This window comes from Phoenix dactylifera, chromosome 1 (genome assembly GCF_051530095.1).
Source record: "Phoenix dactylifera cultivar Ajwa chromosome 1, Ajwa_hap1_PhDact_Kaust_v1.1, whole genome shotgun sequence".
In the NCBI taxonomy this organism is placed as follows: domain Eukaryota; kingdom Viridiplantae; phylum Streptophyta; class Magnoliopsida; order Arecales; family Arecaceae; genus Phoenix; species Phoenix dactylifera.
In genome coordinates this window covers 41671663-41693140 of record NC_143190.1, presented here as the reverse complement: position 1 = coordinate 41693140, position 21478 = coordinate 41671663, and the positions used below count along the sequence as shown (strand labels likewise).

Below are 21478 nucleotides of genomic sequence, written 5' to 3'. Positions count from 1 at the left end.
ACCTCAGCCTGGAACGACATGCTAGCTTAGAATGACGTGGCAGCTCAAACCACCCAAGCTCGGCCTAAAACCACCAGCTCCAGCAACTTAAGAGGTGCGCCCTACTCAGCCCTCATATCTTCACAAACATCTGGCTGTATCGCAGAACGATCGACGACTTGATTACTTGCTTCGCTCGAGCCAAAGAACGACTCGAACTCGAAAGTCGAGGGGCAAATGATGGGAGATAAAATGGATCGTCCTACTCTGGCATGGAACCACCCAAACCCCGCCGAGCGAGCTGACTACGTCCAGAGATCGAGCCGACCTCGGCCCTGCCAAGAGCCAGGCTGACCTCGGCCCCACCATGAGGCCCGAGCCAACCTCCATCAGAGAACCGAGCTGACCTCGCCAAGCATATGCCACGGCTATCACCTGCAGCAGCCTCACAGTGTCGTACTTTGCTTGATGGCCACGCTATGACGTGTCAACTAGGGCCATATCCTGCTAGACCTGCCAGGAGTCATACCCTGCTATACCTACTAAGGGCCATATCTTGCCTGCAAGGGGCCATACCTCCGCTACGGGGGCACTCTGGTAAGAAATATAAAAAAGGCCATGAAAAGGTACTCCAGAGGATTCTCAATACTCTCCCTCCCAAAGGGAATAAGAGACTCTGGCTTCCAAAATAGGACCCTCCAAAAAACTCTGCTAACTTAGCTATCGGAGGGCCTTCGTTGAAATCCTCGACGAAGGATTTGTGCAGGTACCCTGGACAGCAGGGCAGCACCCTTTCTCCGTCCCGGCTGGCGTCTTTGTGGAGGCACCCCGGAGCATTGAAGGTGGCCCTCTTCTCCGTCCGGCCGGTGTCCCCTCGACTCCCCTTTGGCAGGAATTTCAACCACAACAAGAATCTTCGAGTTGTCCTTGCCCCTTTGGCTCTATGAGAAAAAAGATTCCGGAATCTCTCCCTCTCCTAGCGTTTCCAATCCCGGACGGAAGTTTCCACCCTGTCCTTTCCCTTTTGCATTTCTTGGATCCCTCTCACATGCCATCTGTTCGATGCCGAATCCTTTTTCTTTCCATAAAGTAAGCATTGTCCAGCTGTCCTTCCCCTTTTGACTCGCCAAAACTGTTAATTTAAGAAGGATTCCTGAATCACTCTCGTAGCGTTTCAAATCCGGGACGGAATCTTCCACCTCTCCAAGAGTATGCTTTCTTATCCTTTCTTTCTTCCACTCGACTGTTTGTTGCCTTCGTCTTTGTATCTGTTTAGACTGCGGGAACCCTTGGTATTTACTTCGTATTTTTTGTTTTTTTTTCTGGTTTTTTTTTTTTGGTCTCGTTGGATTTTCTCTGTGAGCATGTTTTTTGTTCTGAGAAACCTCTGTTTTGCAACAAAAGATCGTATTGTTGTTTGTTTTAGGTGGGTCTCCTCTGGTTTCCCTGGTGTTCTTTGTATGAGTTCTTGAATCTTGTGAAGAAGAGAGACTGTGTTTGATCTGCGTTCTTGAGTGGCGGCCACGGCATAGAGGTACGGTTTTTACTCCTTTGGTGTCGGAGAGATTGATGAGGTTTCTGTCTCCTTTGTTCTTCCCTCTCGTCTCTTCATTTAGGTGTTTGAATCTTTATGTTTGATAAAGTTCTTGTAATACGAGCAGACTCTCTGTCTCAAGAATCCTCTGCTATGAAAAATTCTGGATTTTTTTATTTGGTTGCCGGTGATGTTCTTTTGGTCGGTCCTCAAGATTCCTTCAGTTGTTTTATCCTCTGTTCCCTCTCATCGGTTCCTCAAGTTCTTGATTTTTTTTATCCTCTGCTATTTTTCTTATTTGTCGTGGGGTCCCTTCAACCTGTCAATGAAATTCTTGTAGTGTTGCTTCAGCCATTCTTTAATGTATAAATTATTATACTCCTTTTGTATCTTTGTTTTTAAAATTTAGGTTTTCTCTGCAAACATCCCCTGATTTTAGTGCAAGATAGAATAAGGCGCGACCTGGTTTGTTGAGTGGGCTCGAACCTTCACATATTGCTATGCATGCTTTATTAGCAATATATATATTTTTTAGGGGCATCGTCCATTACTTGTTCTCAACTTATTTTACGGTAAAGGGGCCTTTTTCCAGCTGGTGTCTGTTTTAATTGGTAAAACTTTTGTTTTATTTGTAGTTTATGAATCCTCTTATCAGTGTGGCACCTTAGTCTTTTGACTTTGCTTTTAAGTTTTTCCTCCGAGAATTTTGGCTACAAGGAGCCTTTCAATTGCAAGACAAAATTAATTTTTTTTTTTATCTCTGAATGTATAATTCCTTTGGCGTATACTTCCCGTTTTTCTGCATGAGAATCTCTCTGATAATCAAAACTCTTATTGGTGTACTACACACGAAATTTTGTTTCATTTTATTGTGTATGTGGATATTACAATGATTGAAGTGCATGAGGAAATTAAATATGGAGAAGCTTTCTGAGTGAAGTTGGACTAGGGTTACGAATAATGACTAATGTGACGAATAAGGACTTAATTATTCTTTTTTTTAGTTCAGAGATATTTTTGGTGATATATTTTTTCTTTTGGACATTGATATTGATCTGCTCTCATATTCTTTACTTTGATATGGATACATGCATCCTTTTTACGAGGTTACCCTAATCAGTATTTCTAAATTATTTAATTTGATATTATAGAAGGCAGGATGTAATTTCAGATGCTGATATGCCTGTCGATTTAGTGATCACTGATATAGCTACTAGTGTTATATTTTCCTCAGAGAGAGAGAGAGAGAGAGAGAGAGAGAGAGAGAGAGAGAGAGAGAGCAAATGGCTGGGTAGAAGAAAGGCATATAGATATGAAATAGAATTCTGGCCATATTTTATGCAAGAATTCTTCATATAAATCGAAAGCATAAAATTTATATATGCAAGAATTCCTACCTGTTAATCTGATATTTGTAGTTTTTACAGTTTTGTCAACTTTTTTTTTTTTAGAATTTAAATTATCAACTTTATGAGCATGCTCATTAGTTAAGTATATGAAATATGCATCATTTTATCACCAGCAGCATGTGGGTTTTGAATAGCATTATTTGTTGCAAGTTCCTTGAACCGGAGACAGTAATCTAGCCCTTGTTTCTTCTCAATCTGCCACATTATGCTATCAGAAAAGTTATGCCATGCTGTTTTAATTTTGTGCTCTTTTTCTTCTTTTGGTGCTTTTAAAGGAGTGGTTGAAGGGAATCGATCATGAGTTACCAGACTGAAACCAGTGAAGCCAGTAGAAATGAGGTGCTTTATCTAACCCTCAAGTTTCTGCTAAGTTGTTCCAGGCGACTTCTACTCAAAAAGAAGTGGAAGCAATGTGCAATTCAGTGATTGTTCTGCAGAAACCACTAATTACTTTCCACAAATGAACAGGGCAAGTACATAGCAATGATCATCTGCTGGCTTCTGGGAAACGGATCCCTTTTCGCATGGAATAGCATGTTAACAATTGAAGATTACTATATTTACCTCTTCCCCGTAAGCACCTATTTCCCATTTTCACCATCACCTTGTGTCATTCTGTCACTAGTGTCTTTTTGTGTCATTCTAGCCATATAATAATTCTCATTTATATGCACCGTGTTCTGTTTTCTGTCCTGTTTGTGGTATACCCATATTCCTGAAAACTACCTTGCTGGGAGATACCTGCCCATTTGTTGATGTTTATTGTTTTGATCAATTTCAAGGTATGTTGATTTTATGTTCCCTTGAATCAGTTCTGATTGGGCATCCTTGTCATGTATAATATCATTTTATGTTATACTAAATTTGTTTTTACTTTGTATAATGTGTTCCATTACGAGTTGTCAGAAGAAGGAATAACAAGCCAGGAACTGATGTTCAGAATCAAATCCTAGGATTTAAGCTATGAAATTTGAATAAAATCAAATTGGCTATGATGTATGTAGATAACTTTCCAGCTTTACTTATTTTAGCATATCAGAAACCAAAAGTTTAGTGTTTTTGATGTATATTGTTGGGGATGACATATGGATTACGAGCTTTATTTAGTTTGGAGACAGGAAGGAATGCCATTTATTGGCAAATTAAATATTGTTGTTTTTCATGGCTAGAAATACATGAGGTATATGTCCAGATAATTTATGCTAGCATGCAAAGTTCGAGTGAATCTATTCTATCCAACAGACAGTGTAAGGTGTTAGTTGATGTGGAACAATTCTTCATTGTATCACTCTAGCGGTCATATGTGATTTAGGTTATTGTGACGATTTTTAGGGACTACATGCTTGTGCTTAACTTGTCCATTTCTACCACTAATCTGTTGAACAAAGCTACACGTCTAGCACATTTACTATATGTTTCTGATAATGCATACAGCTGAGTATTAATCCCATGAAGGCTGGGTCAGCTTTGGGGAATCTATGCAGAAACGGTCCGAATAGATTCTAATATTTGTTGCTAAACTGACTTCAACATTCAATAACTAGTGCCATTAAACCTGACTTTGTCCAACTTCGTGACGAGGTGAGCTACCCAAAGTGAAGTTTTACCTCAAGCCATCATCTAATTTGTGTAATGAAGCTGAAATTATCTCATTCAGGAATAGTATATATATTTGTAATTAGACTTTGTTGTTGCGTTATTATGCTCAAATATGTGTTTTTCAATGCTCTAGGAGAATGTACTGTATGAAGTACTGATGCAAAGTTTCTGATCAATGAGCGATAGATGAATTCTTGAATAAATTACCTGTAGATTTCTCCTATTGCAGAGGTACCACCCCACAAGAGTGCTTACACTTGTTTATCAACCTTTTGCCCTTGGGACAGTTGCAATACTAGCATATAATGAAGCAAAGCTCAACACCAGAAAACGCAACCTAATTGGATATACTCTGTTCTTCTTAAGTTCTCTGCTCCTAATTGTGGTACGTATCTATTATTTTTGAAATAAGTAAATGTGATCTTTCCTCAAATTTTAAGTGGTTACCATCAAGGTTTTCTCAAATCCAGTTGATGACATAGCATGTTTCAATCGTAGTTGGATGTGGCAACATCTGGAAAAGGTGGGATTGGAGTCTTTATTGGTGTATGTTCTATCAGTGCAGCATTTGGAGTTGCTGATGCTCATGTTCAGGGGGGAATGGTTGGTGATCTGTTCTTGATGTGCTCAGAATTCAATCAGGTAATCCTTCTACAAATTACCTTTCTCAAATTTAATTTTCATATGGAGCAGCATTCTCACATTCATGAGCCTTTTCTCCTTGTAAAACTGCAGTCCTTCTTGGCTGGCTTGGCCGCATCTGGGGCACTAACCTCTGCTTTGAGATTAATAACAAAGGCTGCTTTTGAGAACAGCCAAGATGGTCTTCGCAAGGGAGCAAGTGCGTATAGACTTTTAGCAGATCTGTGGTACTGATAAGTAGAGAATATATCATCCATTTCATTTTATACTTTAATATTTAGACCATTTGGTTCTGCAAATTGAAACTTGAATTTTTTCAGTAAGTTTAAATTACATGAGGCATTCAGATAATTTTAACAGCACATACTCTAGTGACCCAAAAGTTATTTTCTCAATCAATTCCCGGATTATTATTTGGCTTCTCAGACTATATTAAATTAAATCCTCACCTCCTATTGGAGTAACAACTGTAACTGTCTAAGAATTCAAAGTTACTCAGACTAATTGCAGTTCACATACTATTGAAAGTAGTTTCTTAAGTTTCATAAGTAGAACACCAATTGATTCATGACGTCCTTCAGGTAATGAACCCTGCAATACACACAAATCTCTCAATGAGATAATCATGCTCCCTTATCGTGAATTGAGCATCGATTATATCAGCTAATTATCATATCAATTCCTGTCTCACCTGGTATCTTTTGACAGGACAAGGTTGATATGTGTCTTCAGGAATGTTATAAATAATTGTTATCTAACTTCCCCTTGCAGTGATGTTCTTCGCGATCTCAGGATTTTTCGAGCTACTCTCTGTGCTACTGTATGCATTCATCTTCCCCAAGGTGCCGATTGTGAAGTACTACCGTTTAAAAGCAGCTGCAGAAGGATCTATGACAGTTTCTGCTGATCTTGCTGCTGCTGGCATCCAAAAGCAACGTCATCAAGGAGTCCGTATCTTGTTGAGAGTTTCATGGCTATTCAAAACATTTAATTTGCAAACTGGTTTCCTTAGAAACAAAACATTTGTTTCCACATTAAAATAAATATTTCTTGCAGGCTGAAGAGGACCCCAAACTCTCCGAGCGTTTGACAAACAAACAGTTGTTATTGCAAAATATAGATTATGCAATTGATGTATATCTGATATATGTTTTGACATTGTCAATTTTCCCTGGATTCTTGTCTGAGGATACTGGGTCCCACAGCTTGGGTTCATGGTAAGTGTTTGTATCAGTAGTCTATCATGATCTGTCAATATTTTCAATTCATTGAGATTTGGTAATAAATGTAGGGAAATCCATGCTTGCATAGTTCGTTATAGTTTACATGCAATACGTGTTACCTCTGAGCAGGTAGCAATCATTTCCATATTTTTCAAATTTTTTCTTGCATTTCAGCATAATGCTTCTTACAACACTTTAGGATCTTCATTTGCCTGGAAAATTATATTTTTTTCTTTGGAACGAAATTGACCTGTGAAATATTATGCTGAGTTAATGATGTTCTGATTTGCTACCTTTTCAAAACCTGGAGGTCAGAATAAAGGAAAAACTTAAGGATCTTAGTATGTTCCATGTAGTTTATGAAATATGAAGCCTTCAAACTTTATCTACTATGGCTGACTGATGTTGCTCACTATTTATCTTGTTTGTCATTTAGGTATGCTCTTGTCTTGATTGCTATGTATAACGTGTGGGACCTCATAGGGAGATATCTACCTCTTTTAAAATGGCTCAAGTTGACGTCACGGAAAGGTCTCATGGTCGCAATTCTTTCACGATTCTTATTCATTCCAGCATTCTACTTCACAGCAAAGTATGGAGACCAAGGATGGATGATTATGTTGACATCATTTTTAGGACTCAGCAATGGTTACCTTACTGTCTGTGTACTTACTGCAGCCCCCAAAGGATACAAGGTAAGTAATTTTTTTCCCCAAAAGGAAACAGAATGTCAGTAAACTCCATATTGATATCATATGCATTAAAGTTTCTGCAATGCAAAGTGTTGAATTAAATCAAATATTTTAAAAATTTGAAAATTAAATTAGTCAACGGCCAAGTGGCAAGCATTCGCGCACAAACAAGGAAGCAAACATGGAAAAATTCCCAAAGAAAGTAGGCCATCACAAGTGTCATGCATCCAGCACAAGAGCAAGCATGGAAAGGCCCCTCGAAGAATGGAGAAAACATGGACGGCCAAGATGCAATAAGCCGAAGAATCAAAGGAGCACAAGAAGACACATCATCAATCCGCAGGAGGGGAATCTTCTTTTTTTGACGTGCCTGAGCCTATATAAAGGGCTCTAGGGATCATTTCAAACCATAATCAAAATTTTCTCTTCTCCCTGTTCCAAGAGTCTAGATAAAAAAGGCTCTAGGGATCATTGGGGAGGAAAGAAATAAAAAAAAATTTTTTATCATAATTTTTCTAAGTTTCTTTTGAGGTATCTGCAAGCGTGAACGTGCTCTTCTTTCTTTCCTGGAGGCGCACTGACGGGGAAGACGTGGTTCTGTATTGGGTCGTCGTATCTCTAAGAGATCTATGTCAGCAGACCCGTGCGTGGCATAAACTTTTCTGGGACAACGCATCAACGTGTTTCGATCTACAGGCCATCTTCTATCTCTTTCTTCATTTTATTATTATATTGTCAAGTTAATTATTTGCTAGTTTATTCTTCTTATTTACTGTTTTTGAATATTATAAATATTTAATTATTGATTTATCAATGATATTTATGCATCTAGACTAACAATCCAGGAAAATTTATGTACTGGTAGCACGAGATTTTAAATTGTAACATTTATTATATATTTTGCTACATAATTGTAAATTGTTATATTTTAGTTGTTACACATTTATGCTAGCTTTACTTTAGTACTTAATTTTCAAAGCAAAATATTAGATTGCTTAACCTCCAAGAGGTTTATTAATACCTCCATTTGGACTCCTCATGGAGTAATTTCTAGATTTCATTCAAATGAAAATTCGGAAATTGGTTAATTCATAGGAGCTAGCTTAATATTGCACTTAGGATGAAATTGAACGATATCTAGTGATATTATCTATTGAATAACGGTGTCTAAGAAAAGCTTGTCAAAAAGGCATACGTGCCTAAGAAAGGCTGGTACTTAAGTGAGCCAAGTGCTCCACCACCGTTCTGGAGCTAATCTGGTTGTTATTCTTTAGATTTTTCAACCAGACATCTAAAGTTTAAATTAGATATCGGTGCAATAATTTGAAATAAACCTTTTCATTTTCATGTGTCAAAACTTTGTTAAGCTACAAATCAATCTCTTTCTATCAATGGCTTCCCACACATCTGAAAACCTTAGTGCTAAACCTAAAAAGTTTAATAGTCAAAACTTTAGGAGGTGGCGGAATCAAATGCGGTTCTGGCTCACCACCCTAGGCTTGATTTCAGCCATTGGTGAGAGCATTACTAAAGTCAGTCATGGGTCTAACCCATTTGCTTACCTTCCTCATTTGATTTTCAGCATGTGCCCTGCATGAGAGAAGTTTGAGTTTGAATTTCTTCCCCATGTGGCTGATTAGGAAGTAGTTTCAATTATCCCGCAAACAAGCCATGTATGGCACATAAGTCTTAGGTCTATACAAGAGTGTCATAGGCATTTTGTGAGAAAATATCTTCGATCATTATATTTGCTTTTTAATGTACTTGAATTTAATCCCAAAATCAGAACTTAAGAATAATGACAAATGTGAGATATGTGTAGAGGCCAAATTACCTAAGAGATCCTTCTACTCTGTAAGTAGAGATTCTGATCTTCTTAAACTCATACATAGTGATATATGTGACTCAAGAAGAACCTCAAGGGGTAGAAACAAATATTTTATAACTTTCATAGATGACCTTTCTAGATATCGTTACCTTTATCTTATCAAAACTAAAAATGAGGTCTTAAATAAATTCAAAGTCTATAAAGCAGAAGCTGAAAACCAACTAGATAAAAAGATTAAAATCTTAAGGTCTGATAAAGGAGGTGAATATACCTCATTTGAGCTTACCCAGTTCTGTGAAGAACATGGGATAATTCATGAAGTGACAGCTCCTTATTCACCCCAATCTAATGGAGTAGCTGAGAGAAAGAATAGAACCTTAATGGATATAGTTAACTCTATGTTAATTAGTTCAGGTGCACCAGAAAATCTTTGGGGGGAAGCACTAGTAACTGCATCTTATATCTTGAATAGAATTCCATTCAAACATAATGATAAAACTCCACATGAAATTTGGAAATATAAAAAACCTAACTTAAAATACCTAAAAGTGTGGGGGTGCTTAGCTAAAGTAAAAATTTCAGAAAATAAAAGAAAGAAAATTGGACCCAAACAGTAGATGCAATATTTATAGGATATGCAATTGAGAGTAATGCTAATAGATTTTTAGTGTTTAACTCTCAAATAAATGAAATTAATAACAACACCATAATGGAAGCAAAAGATGCAATCAACTTTGAAAGTATATTTTTCTTTAAAATAAGGATAAATGATCAAATAAATACCAATAATAATTTAGGGACTAATTCTAGCAGAACCAGATTTAGAGAAGAAGAAGAACAAAACTGAACCTAGAAGAAGTAAAAGAACTAGAGTTGAAAAGAACTTTGGAGAAGACTACTACATATTTCTAATAGAAAACTCTCCTACTTCTTTAGAGGATGCCTTGAAATCTCTAGGTGCCTTCTTCTGGAAGAAGCAATAGATAATGAAATGCAATCCATAATCCAAAACCACACTTGGAAATTGGCAGACCTACCCCCAGGAAGTAAACCCATAGGGTGTAAATGGATCTTTAAGAAGAAACTTAGACCAGATGGAACTGTAGTCAAATATAAGGCTAGATTAGTAGCCAAAGGTTTTACTCAAAAATTTGGGATTGACTTCTTTGATGTTTATGCCCCTGTAGCTAGAATCACTACCATTAGGATCCTTGTTGCCTTCGCTTCCATTCATTAGCTGGTTATACATCAAATGGATGTTAAAACCGCTTTCTTGAATAGGGACCTAGATGAAGAGATCTACATGAACCAACCCGAAGGTTTCATTGTCCCAGGTCAAGAGAAAAAGGTATGTAGGTTGATTAGATCTCTTTATGGTCTAAAACAAGCCCCCAAACAATGGCACCTTAAATTTGATGAAATAATCTTAACTAATGGATTTAAAATTAATAACACAAATTAATGTGTATATTATAAAAAGAAGAATAACAAAATTATAATCTTATGTCTATATGTAGATGATATCCTAATTTTTGGAATAGACTTAGAAATTATTAATGAAGTAAAACAATTTTTATCTCTAAAATTTGATATGAAAGATTTAGGAGAAGCAGACCTAATCCTTAATACTAAAATTATGAGGAATGAAGATGGAATAACTTTGTCCCAAAGCCACTGTGTGGAGAAGATTCTTAAAAAGTTTCATTACTCTGATTGTCATCCTGTATCTACTCCCTATAATCCATCTCTTCATCTAAAGAAGAACTTAGGTGATCCAGTCAATCAAAGCTTGTATGCCCAGATCATTGGTTCTTTAGGATTGTTTGCAAATTATACCAAAACTGATATTGCATACTCTGTGAACCGACTCAGTAGATATACTCACAATCCTAATAATGATCATTGGACTGCTCTAGAAAAAATTCTCGGATACCTTAAGGGTACCATATCTCTGGGATTACACTATTGTGGTTATCCTGCTGTTCTGGAAGGCTATAGTGATGCCAATTAGATCAGTGATACAGTTGACACCAAATCCACCACTGGTTTTGTCTTCCTTTTAGGAGGTGCAGCTATATCATGAAAGTCTATCAAACAAACTGTTGTGGCTAGGAGCACCATGAAATCTGAAATGATTGCCCTAGATACCACTAGCATTAAGGTCGAGTGGCTTAGAGATCTACTGATAGATTTACCTCTTGTGACTTCACCATTACCTTCTATATCTATTCATTGTGACTGTAGATCTGCTATGGATAAATGCAATCAAGAAAATGCAAATGTGAAAATGAATAGGCACTTGAAAGTGTGCCATAAATCATTGAGATGCAAATTAAAGAATAACTTGATTGCACTAAATTTTGTAAGATACGAAAGGAATCTAGCTAATCAGCTTACCAAAGGATTGTCTAGAATAGTGCTTCTAGAGTTGTCGAAGGGGATGGGGCTAAGCCCATAAGTAAAGTCACCACGGTGGTAACCCAACCTGAAAAGGTTCAATGGGTAGAAACAAGCTAGATAGGTGACTAATGAGGAGCACTATTTGTTTTTCCCATCCTTAGGGCAACAGTGCTCATAAAAAGCAAGGGTTAAGTTAAGTTTTTATTCTTAATGAATCCGAGACCCATGAGGCAGGGTACCTACTTGCTTGTACCCTTTTTAGGATTCACCTATATGCGTGTAGTCGTGAGGCCGCGACTGTGGAAAGTGGGCTGTTTCCTAATAACACACATGAAGAGATACCTGCGCATGGTCGTAAAGCGCAAACCCGCTTCGAGCATGTTCATGCTATATTATGTGTGCTGTTGATGAAATCTGAGCCATGGACCAATGTTTAAGGCATAGTCCACCTTGGCTCCACAGAGATAATCAATTGTCACTAAGTGCAGGTTCAAACTAAAAGGTACCTACACCTATTACATAATATAAGATACTCAGCATTTTATTTTGATTTTTTTAATTTTATTTTGATTTTAAATTTTTTAAATATTTAATTTATGTGGGGGATTGTTGAATTAAATCAAATATTTTAAAATTTTAAAAACCAAATTGGTCAACGGCCAAGTGGCAAGCATCCGCACACAAGCAAGGGAGCAAACATGGAAAAATTCCCAAAGGAAGTAGGCCATCACAAGTGTCATGCATCCAGCGCAAGAGCAAGCATGAAAAGGTCCCTCGAAGAAGGAAGAAAACATGGACGACCAAGATGCAATAAGCCGAAGAATGAAAGGAGGACAAGAAGACACGTCATCAATCTGCAGGAGGGGAATCTTCTTCTTTTGACGTGCCTGAGCCTATATAAAGAGCTCTAGGGATCATTTCAAACCACAATCAAAATTTTCTCTTTTCCTTATTCCAAGAGTCTAGATAAAAAGGGCTCTAGGGATCATTAGGGAGGAAAGAAATAAAGAAAATTTTTCTTCTCCTCATAATTTTTCTAAGTTTCTTTTGAGGTATCTACAAGCGTGAACGTGCTCTTCTTTCTTTCCTGGAGGCGCACTGACGGGGAAGACGTGATTCTGTATTGGGTCGTCGTGTCTCTAAGAGATCTATGCCAGCAGACCCGTGCATGGGGGTATAAACTTTCCTGGGACAACGCATCAACGTGCTTCGATCCATAGGCCATCTTCTCTCTCTTTCTTCATTTTATTATTATATTGTCAAGTTAATTATTTACTAGTTTATTCTTCTTATTTACTATTTTTGAATATTAGAAATATTTAATTATTGATTTATCAATAATATTTATGCATCTAGGCTAACACAAAGCACGTCCAGTATTTTGTTTATATTATATATAAAGCCTCCCTTTACCATTATTTATAAACTGATCCAGAAAATGTTAATATAAATTGCAACAAACACCTTAAATTAGATCAACTCTAATTGATCAATGGACGGTTGTTTTCTCTAGTGTTTGGTGGGACCATTGAAGTTTAGGGGGAGTAGAGCTAAGCATAAACGCTATTCTTTCCTTATTCCCTTATCTCTTAGATTTACCTTTCTATCCTTCTTTAACCCTCAAATTTAAACTTTCTGCCATCAGCCACGTTGCTTAATACGAAAACATGATAGAAAAAATGGTCCCAAACGTGGTCCAGGACGAGACTGGGCCACGGCCCGTCACCTTGGTGCTGTCACACATCCTATGCTTGTGCATGCATCTACGATGTGCCTTAGGCTTTTCAGGTTTCTCACATCGTCTTACCTGTTCGACTTTGGCATGATGGGGGACAACGGCGATCTCCATCGCTGTGGTTGCTGCCACTGCCACCCCCTCAACCCCCTTGATAGCCCTAGGATCGCCACCTCGATTGCCCCCACCACCAATATCATCACTATTGCCCAAGGTCTACTGTGTCGGTACCGGGCATCGTATCGGTTGCTCGGCAGCATGAGTCGGTACGGGCCATATCGAGAGAGAAAACCTATCAGAGATGGAGGAGGAGAAGAGAAAGAGAGAACGAGCGGGGAAGGGAGGAAGAAGAAGCAGCGGCGGACGCCGATGGAGGGCCGCGGGGCGGCACCCGGGGGGTGGGGTGCGCGATGGAGGCCGAGGCCCCCGCTCGTTCTCTCTCTCTTCTTCTCCATCTCCAGCAGCGAACCATTTTCTACGCCGGAACTGTACAAGGATCAAGTGCAGGTACAAGGATGCGGCCATCCAGGAGGTGATCTGCAGCAGGGACGAGTTTGTTTGTGTCCAGGGACCCGAGTAACCACAAGCACAATAGTCATCTACCATCTCGGATTAAATTAACTAGTGACCATGGTTAATTAGGGCAACATAAGTGTTGCCCAAGGAGACAACCCAAGAGGGGGGGTGAATTGAGTTTTAATTAATTATTGACCAATTAAAAATAAGGTGAGCGATAAACTAAACCTACTGCAAATGAATTAGTTAGATCACAAGATGCAATGAGTGAAGAGAGTGAAAGAGACAAGGTGCAATACAAACACAGAGAGACTTATAGTGGTTCGGAGCCAACTCTTGCTCCTACGTCTACTTCCCAAGCAGCACTTGGGAGTTCACTATAATCCCTAGGATTACAGCCGGTTGTTTTACAAGCTCACAACCCAACTTGTTGTTTTCACGAGGTCACAACGAACTCGGTCGGTTTTGACAGGCTCACCGACTAGAACCACTCAATTATTTTTCCGGGTTCACAATCAAACCCAGTTGATTTTTTCCGGTTCACCAACCACAACCTTACATCATTGGTTTTATCTTTGGCTCACCAACCAACCTTACAACCCTTGATTCAATCCCCTGATTGAATCAAGTATACAAAATAAGAGTTTAAAGTTCACAAGAAGAAGCTTCTAAAAAAGCAAGTGTGAGACAATATAAACAAAGTTGAGTTAGAATCCCTCAAACAGATTTTAGATGGGAAAGTGGGGGCTTCTCAATTTCTGAGTCTCCTCTTGAATATGCTGAAGGATGGAGGACAGTAGTAGAGCCTTGAATGCGAAGGAAGCACTTTTTGGTTTGAGTTGAATGCACTTCTTCCTTCTTTTTCTTGGATTCACTCTACGGAAGCTCTTGCTGGTTGAAATGCTTTAATGCTCAAATGGAATAGCTCTCTTGTTGTCTACTACTATTCACTCTGACTATTTAAGTGATTCCTTTTGAAAAATAGCCGTTAAAGAGTGATTTGGAGCCGTTCTGTCCCGTCTGCACATCCTGACAATGCATCCGTTGGGATCGTAGTCGACTCGTGCGATCTGGAGTCGACTCGGCTGTTACTGGAGTCGACTCGCATTTTACTGGAGACGATTCGCCCGCTGTTTCCGATTTGAATTAAAGTGCATGCCTCGTCCTGGGGTCAACTCGGACCAAACTGGAGTCGACTCGTCAACAGTTGGAGACGACTCGGGCACTTGGGGGTCGGCTCGTTCTCAGGGTTCTAGAAACTCAACTTTCTATTTTTCTTTCTCGAGTCGACTCGGGTTTACTTGGAGTCGACTCGGCTGACTTGAGAGGTGACTCGAGATCTTCGGGAGACGTCTCGTTCTTAGAGACCGTAAAAACTGATTCTCTGTCTTTTGAGCTATTCTGCATCGAAGTCGACTCGGGCCTTGTTGGAGTCGATTCGTCTAATCTTGAAGGTCGACTCTGAAACACTTGGAGTCGACTCGTTCACAGGGTCTCCGAAACTGAGTCTCTGCCTTTTAGACAGCTTTTCTCTGGGAGTCGACTCGGACAAACTTGGAGTCGACTCACCAAGTGTCGGAGTCGACACGCAACCTTCTGGAGTCGACTCGGTAACAGGGTCTAAAATCTATCGTTCTGTCTTTCTGTCTGTTACCCTTTGGAGTCGACTCGGGACCATCTGGAGTCGACTCGCCAAACATCGGAGTTGACTTGAAACCTTTTGAAGTCGATTTGCTAACAGGGTCTAAAATTCATCGTTCTGTCTTTCTGTCTATTATCAATCGGAGTCGACTCGGAGAGTTCCGGAGTTGACTCGAACTTGTACCAAAAACTTTAAGTATCCCGGAGTCAGACTCGCAAAGTTCCGGAGTCGACTCGTGATGCAAACTTTAGTTCAAATTGAGTTAAATACTTAGCCAAAATGCTTTGAACCAAAGCTCGAGGCACTTAAACAGATTTTCATAATGATTTGCCTGAAACACTAGATTGAATTCAATAGAACAACATAAGACATACTCCAATGCTTTGAGCTCATCAAAATCAATTAGGGAATACTCAATCACTCCACAATCTTTCCCTTTTTGATGATGACAAAACATTGAGTATTTGTAAAGAGAATTGCACTTTCAAGAAGTAATTCATAGTGAAGTTTTGAAATGAATTCAAATGTCTAGTCATTTAGTGTATCCAAAATTGAAAAGTATGAGTCAGTAAACTCTGAAATTAAAGCTCTTCCTTTCATTTGGAATTATATAAGCCTTCAAATCATGCAATCAATTGTTTGGCTTATATGTCTTTAATGAATTTGCTTTCTTAGAATTTCAAATTCTCTCCCTCAACATGTGCATTCAATTTTGTTTAAACTTTGTTCAAGTTTTTCTAAATTTTCTCTTAATATTGTAAACTTGAACTCAAGTTCTTAATTATAGAAGGAAAAATCTGACGATTTGTTCTTGAATATGATTCAACTAATCTCCGAATATCTCTTGAATAGATTCTGTAGATTACTCCTTGAGGAGCCCCAATGGAGGAATAATGAGCCTCGAGGTATCGAATCCACTAAGAACAAATCACATTTTGCTTAAAGGTTTTCTTGTTTAGTGATTTCCTTTATTTACAATATATCATATGTTCTCCTCCTTTTTGTCATCATAGCAAAAAGGTGAAGTATCAAAAGTCAAAACATACAAGATGAGACATAGAAGTACATTGTACTCAAAACACAGAAAGCATACACAAATTCTGATATAAAGATAAGACTTTTCAATTCATTGTAAGTATTACAAAATTGAGTACAATTATTGAAAGTCCAGAAGGACTTTAAATGACAATGAAACAAAATACAAGTCTAAGGACATATAGAAGAAGAAGAAGAAGCTCCAATATTCCCACGCTGACACTCCAGAAGCAGACGAACTCCCTCAGAGACATTCCCCGGTTGCGCAATAATTTTTGAAGTAGTGCTAGCTTGGGTTTGGGTCAGTTGGGTTATGCTGTCGTTGATTGTATCAAGTTTATCTATTACTGCGTTTGCTACCCTTTCTACTCCTTGATTCAGGTTCAGTAGCAAGGACCTCACCGAGTCTTGCATTTGCTTGGTAGCTTCCTGAATTTTGGAGAATCTCATATACTGACCCTGAATAAGACTCCTCATACTGGACAACTGCTCCTTGACTTCGGCAATCATGACAGACACTGCTACAGTGGAGGGGGTCAAGTCAGTGGAGGGTGTACTAGTGGTACCTCTGAGTTCCCTCACAATGTCATCCCTCAGTTCTCGAAGCTGCTCACTACTAATCCTAACCTCAAGGGGTTGCTAAGATGGTGGCACAGTGGAGGAAGGGCCAGCAGTAGATGAAGGGCCAGCAGTGGATGGGAAGGTGGAGGGATCTGCAGAGGTATCCGGTTCATGTTCAGAAGTGGGAGAGAGAGGAGCAGTGGGATCAGATGGTATTGTAGAGAAATCTTTTCTAACCCAAATACCCTCAACCTTGTGGAAACCCATTCGGTGGAGAGTCCCCTCGCCCATATGGTCAGTGAAATAGAGTGAACGAGAGGGTTCCCCCTCAAGGATAGGAACTTCTAACTCCCTAAATATCAAGGTGAAGAGCATACTGTAGGGGAGACTCAATCTAGGTTTATCTAGGGGTTCACTAATATAACTGTAAATAAGTTTTGGAAAGTTAAGAGAGACGTCATGTAAGATATTGAACATTAAGGCTAGATCTTTTTCAAAAATGAAATCAAATCTATCAGTTTTGGGAAAGAGGGTGCGAGAGATGATACTAAGTAGGAGGCGCATTTCAGTAGAGAGCTGATTTGCAAAAAAACCTCCTCAATGGGGGATTGGGGTACTGTTGCCCAAGAAGACAACCCAAGAGGGGGGGTGAATTGGGTTTGAATTAAATATGGCCAATTAAAACTATGATAAGTAATTAACTAAATCTATTGCAATCAAATTAGTTAATTTACTAGATGAAGTGAATGAAGGAGAAAGAGACAGCAGCCAATACAAACACATGCAAATTTATAGTGGTTCGGAGCCAACTCTTGCTCCTACGTCCACTCCTCAAGCTGCACTTGGGTGTTCACTATAATCCTTAGGATTACAGCCGGTTGTTTTACAAGTTCACAACCCAACTTGTTGTTTTCACGAGATTACAACGAACTCGGTCGGTTTTCACAGGCTCACCGACTAGAACCATCCAATTATTTTTTCGGATTCACAATCAAACCCAATTGGTTTTTCCTGGTTCACCAACCACAACCTTACACCGTTGGTTTTATATTTGGCTCACCAACAAACCTTACAATCTTTGATTCAATCCCTAGATTGAATCAAGTAAGAAAAATAGAGTTTGGGATTTCACAGAGAAAGCTTCTAAACAAGAATATGTGAAAACAATAAATGCAAAGTAAAGTTAGAAGCCCTCAAACAAATTTTGGATTGGGAAGTAGGGGCTTCTCGATTTTTGGGTCTCCTCTGAAAGAGCTGAAGATTTGAGGACAGTAGGAGAGCCTTGAATGCGAAGGAAGTACTGGTCGAATTGCCTTGAATGCACTTCTTCCTTTTTTTGCTTGTATTTACTCTTGAGAAGCTCTTGGTAGGTGGAAATGCCTTTTACTTGAATGGAATAGCTCTCTTGTTGTCTGCTACTGTTTACTGTGGCTATTTAAGGGGTTTCTTTCGAAAACTAGCCATTAGGAACAGATTTGGAGCCGTTCTATCCAGTCTGCACATCCTGACAATGTGTCCGTTGGGATCGGAGTCGACTCGTGCGATCTGGAGTCGACTCGGCTGTTACTGGAGTCGACTCACCCTTTATAGGAGACGACTCGCCCATTATTCAGGATTTGAATTAAAGTGCTTGTCCCGTTCTGGAGTCGACTCGGACCAAACTGGAGTCGACTCGCCAATATCTAGAGATGACTCGGCACTTTTGGAGATGGCTCGTTCTCAGGGTTCCAGAAATCCATTTATCTGCTTTTCTCTCTCGAGTCAACTCGGGTTTTCTTGGAGTCGACTCAGCTCTCAGAGTCCGAAAAGCCGATCCTCTGTCTGTTGATCTGAACTGCCTCGGAGTCGACTCGCACTTTGTTAGAGTCGACTCAGCTGACTTGGGGGTCGACGCTGGAATTCTTGGAGTCAACTCATTCACAGGGTTACTGAGTTTGGTTCTCTGCCTCTCAGTCTGCTTTCTTCTGAGAGTCGACTCGGGCATAATTAGGAGTCGACTCGCCAAACGTCGGAGTCGACTCGCATCCTTCTGGAGTCGACTCGGTAACAAGGTCTAAAATTCATCGCTCTGTCTTTCTGTCTGTTACTCCTTGGAGTCGACTCGAAACTGTCGGGAGTCGACTCGGCAAGCATCAGAGTCGACTCGAAACCTTTTGAAGTTGACTCGGTGACAGGGTCTGAAATTTATCTTTCTGTCCTTCTGTCTGTTCTCAGTCGGAGTCGACTCGTAGTGTACCGGAGTCGACTCGAGCTTGTGCCAGAACCTTTGAAACACATGGAGTCGACTCGTAATCTTTCGGAGTTGACTCGAGCTTCAGACTTTATTTCAAATTGAGTTCAACACTTAGCCAAATTACTTTAAACCAAGGCTCGAGACACTTAAACAGAAATTCATATAATTGCCTAAAATATTTGATTGAATTCATTAGTACAACATAAAATATACTCAAATGCTTTGAGCTCATCAAAATTAAATAGGGGTATAATCAATCACTCCACAATCTTTCCCTTTTTGATGATGACAAAATATTAAGTATTTGTAAAGTGAATTACTCATCCAAGAAGTGATTCATTGCGAAGTTTTGAAATGAATTCAAATGTCTAGTCATTTAATTTATCCAAAATTGAAAGGTATGAGTCAGTAAACTCTGAAATTAAAGCTCCTCTTTTCATTTGGAATTATATAAGCCTTCAAATCATGCAATCAATTGTTTGGCTTATATTGCTTTCTTAAAGTTTTAGATTCTCCCCCTCAATATTTGCATTCTCTTCTGTTTGAACTTTGTTCAGATTTTTGTTAAATTTCTTTTAATTAGAGAAGAAAAATCTGACAATTTGTTCTTTAATATGATTCAACTAATCTCCGAATATCCCTTGAATAGATTCTGGAGATTACTCCTTAAGGAACCCCAACAGAGAAATAATCAGCCTCGAGGTATTGAATCCACTAAGAACAAATTACATTAATTTTTTTTTTGCTTAAGAATGTTTCTTGTTTAGATTCCTTTACAATTTAGTGTTTTTTTTTGCTTAAGTATGTTTCTTGTTTATATTCTTTTACATTTTAGTGTTTTTTTTTTGCTTAAGTATGTTTCTTGTTTATATTCCTTTACATTTTAGTGTTTTTTTTTTGCTTAAGTATGTTTCTTGTTTATATTCCTTTACATTTTTCTCCCTCTTTTTGTCATCATAGCAAAAAGCACATAACACAGAAAGAGATAACAAGTCAAATTGCACAGTTTTTTTAAAAGTAAATCTCTATTCATTGTATTAAGTACAAGATGGAATACATCTCAGAAAGTCCACAAAGGACTGTACATCATAAAAATAAAAATACACTAGGGTCGTCTAGTCACTGAGGAGGATGAGGCTCCCAAATTTAGTCGCTGAGATCGGAGGACCAGGCTCATCCCCTCAGATACATTTCCTAGTTATGTGATGATCTCTAAGGTTGCCTTAGCCTGTGTCTCAACTAGTTGGGTCACACTTTCCTGGATGGTGTCAAGTTTGAAGATTAAGGCATTTGCAAGCCTTTCCGCACCTTGACTCTGCCTTCCCAGCTCTTCTCTGATGTTGTCTCGCATCTGCCTCGTGTCTTCCTTTATGGCTGTAAGGCTCAAGTATTGACCCTGGACTAGTTTCCTCATGTTTGACATCTCCTCCCTAACTTCTGCAATCATCATGGATACCTCGCTGCTGTGGAGGGAATGACGTCAGTGGAAGGTGCACTATATGAACCTCTCAGCTCTCGGAGCTGCTCAGGGCTAATCCTGACTTTTAGAGGCTGCTGAGGTGGTGGTACGGTAGAGGGTCCAGCTGAAGTAGATGGCTCAGCAGGGACTGAAGGACCAGATGTGGATGGGAAGGTGGAAGGATCTGTGGAGTGGTCCTGGTCATGATCAGAGCTAGGTGAGTGATGAGTAGTGGGGTCAGATGGTGTGGATGTGGATGTCCTCCTAACCCAGACACCCTCCACTTTGTGGAAATCCATTCGGTGGAGAGTCCCCTCACCGATGTGGTCAGTGTATCTAAGGGAGCGAGAGGGTTCTCCCTCAGGGATAGGGACTTCTAACTCCCTAACGATGAGTGTGAAAAGCATGCCATAAGGGAGACTCAACCTAGATTTGTCTAGGGGTTCACAGACATATCTATAGATGAGTTTGGGAAAGTTCAGGAGGGTGTCATGTAAAATATAGAACATCAAAGCTAGGTCTTTTTCTGAAACGAAGTCAAACCTACCAGTCTTGGGAAAGAGAGTTCTAGAGATGATACTTGGGAGGAGTCGCATTTCAGCCGAAAGCTGATTTGCGAACACTTCCTCTATAGGGGATTGGGGTGGTCTCCCTAGAATGGCTGTAAGGGCCTCTGTCCTATCGGTAGGACGCGTGGGAGCAATCCCCTCGTGAGAGAGGTGGAGGACTCGAGCAATGAGATCCTCCGAGACAAAGATAGGGACATTTGCTACTGTCCCTTAAATACCACCGCCACCCCGTGTGACGGTCCCATAGAATTTCCTAACTAACCCTGGGTAGGTAGGGAGGTCAAAAGAGCAAAAATATTCTAGGTTTTGGGCCCTAAGATGATGCCCTAAGGTGAACCCTTTCCGGGAGAGGAAGTCAAAGTTGACTCTTCTCCTGATAGAGACAACCCTCCCGGCACACGGACGCGAGAGAACCGACCTAG

General features: G+C 39.5%; 1 protein-coding gene across 11 annotated transcripts in view; it reads left to right on the top strand.

Moving 5' to 3' along the window:
- Positions 1–613: 613 nt before the first annotated feature.
- The window catches only part of LOC103724017 (equilibrative nucleotide transporter 3-like), a 36515-nt gene continuing 15650 nt past the window's right edge, over positions 614–21478 (top strand). Inside the window, exons 1-11 of one of the 11 annotated variants that reach the window (XM_039117977.3) lie at positions 632–821; positions 1406–1513; positions 3198–3261; positions 3391–3495; positions 4751–4906; positions 5020–5163; positions 5257–5362; positions 5935–6110; positions 6220–6380; positions 6823–7081; positions 7214–13372. In XM_039117977.3, the coding sequence (XP_038973905.3) occupies positions 3220–3261; positions 3391–3495; positions 4751–4906; positions 5020–5163; positions 5257–5362; positions 5935–6110; positions 6220–6380; positions 6823–7081; positions 7214–7375 (1311 nt within the window). In that variant the 5' untranslated portion in view covers positions 632–821; positions 1406–1513; positions 3198–3219 and the 3' untranslated portion in view covers positions 7376–13372. Of the gene's footprint in view, positions 1514–3197; positions 3262–3390; positions 3496–4750; positions 4907–5019; positions 5164–5256; positions 5363–5934; positions 6111–6219; positions 6381–6822; positions 7082–7213; positions 13373–19677; positions 19731–21478 lie in introns of those variants that run through there. The other 10 variants (XM_039117975.3, XM_039117974.3, XM_088701435.2 and 7 more) reach the window with 10 other exon arrangements.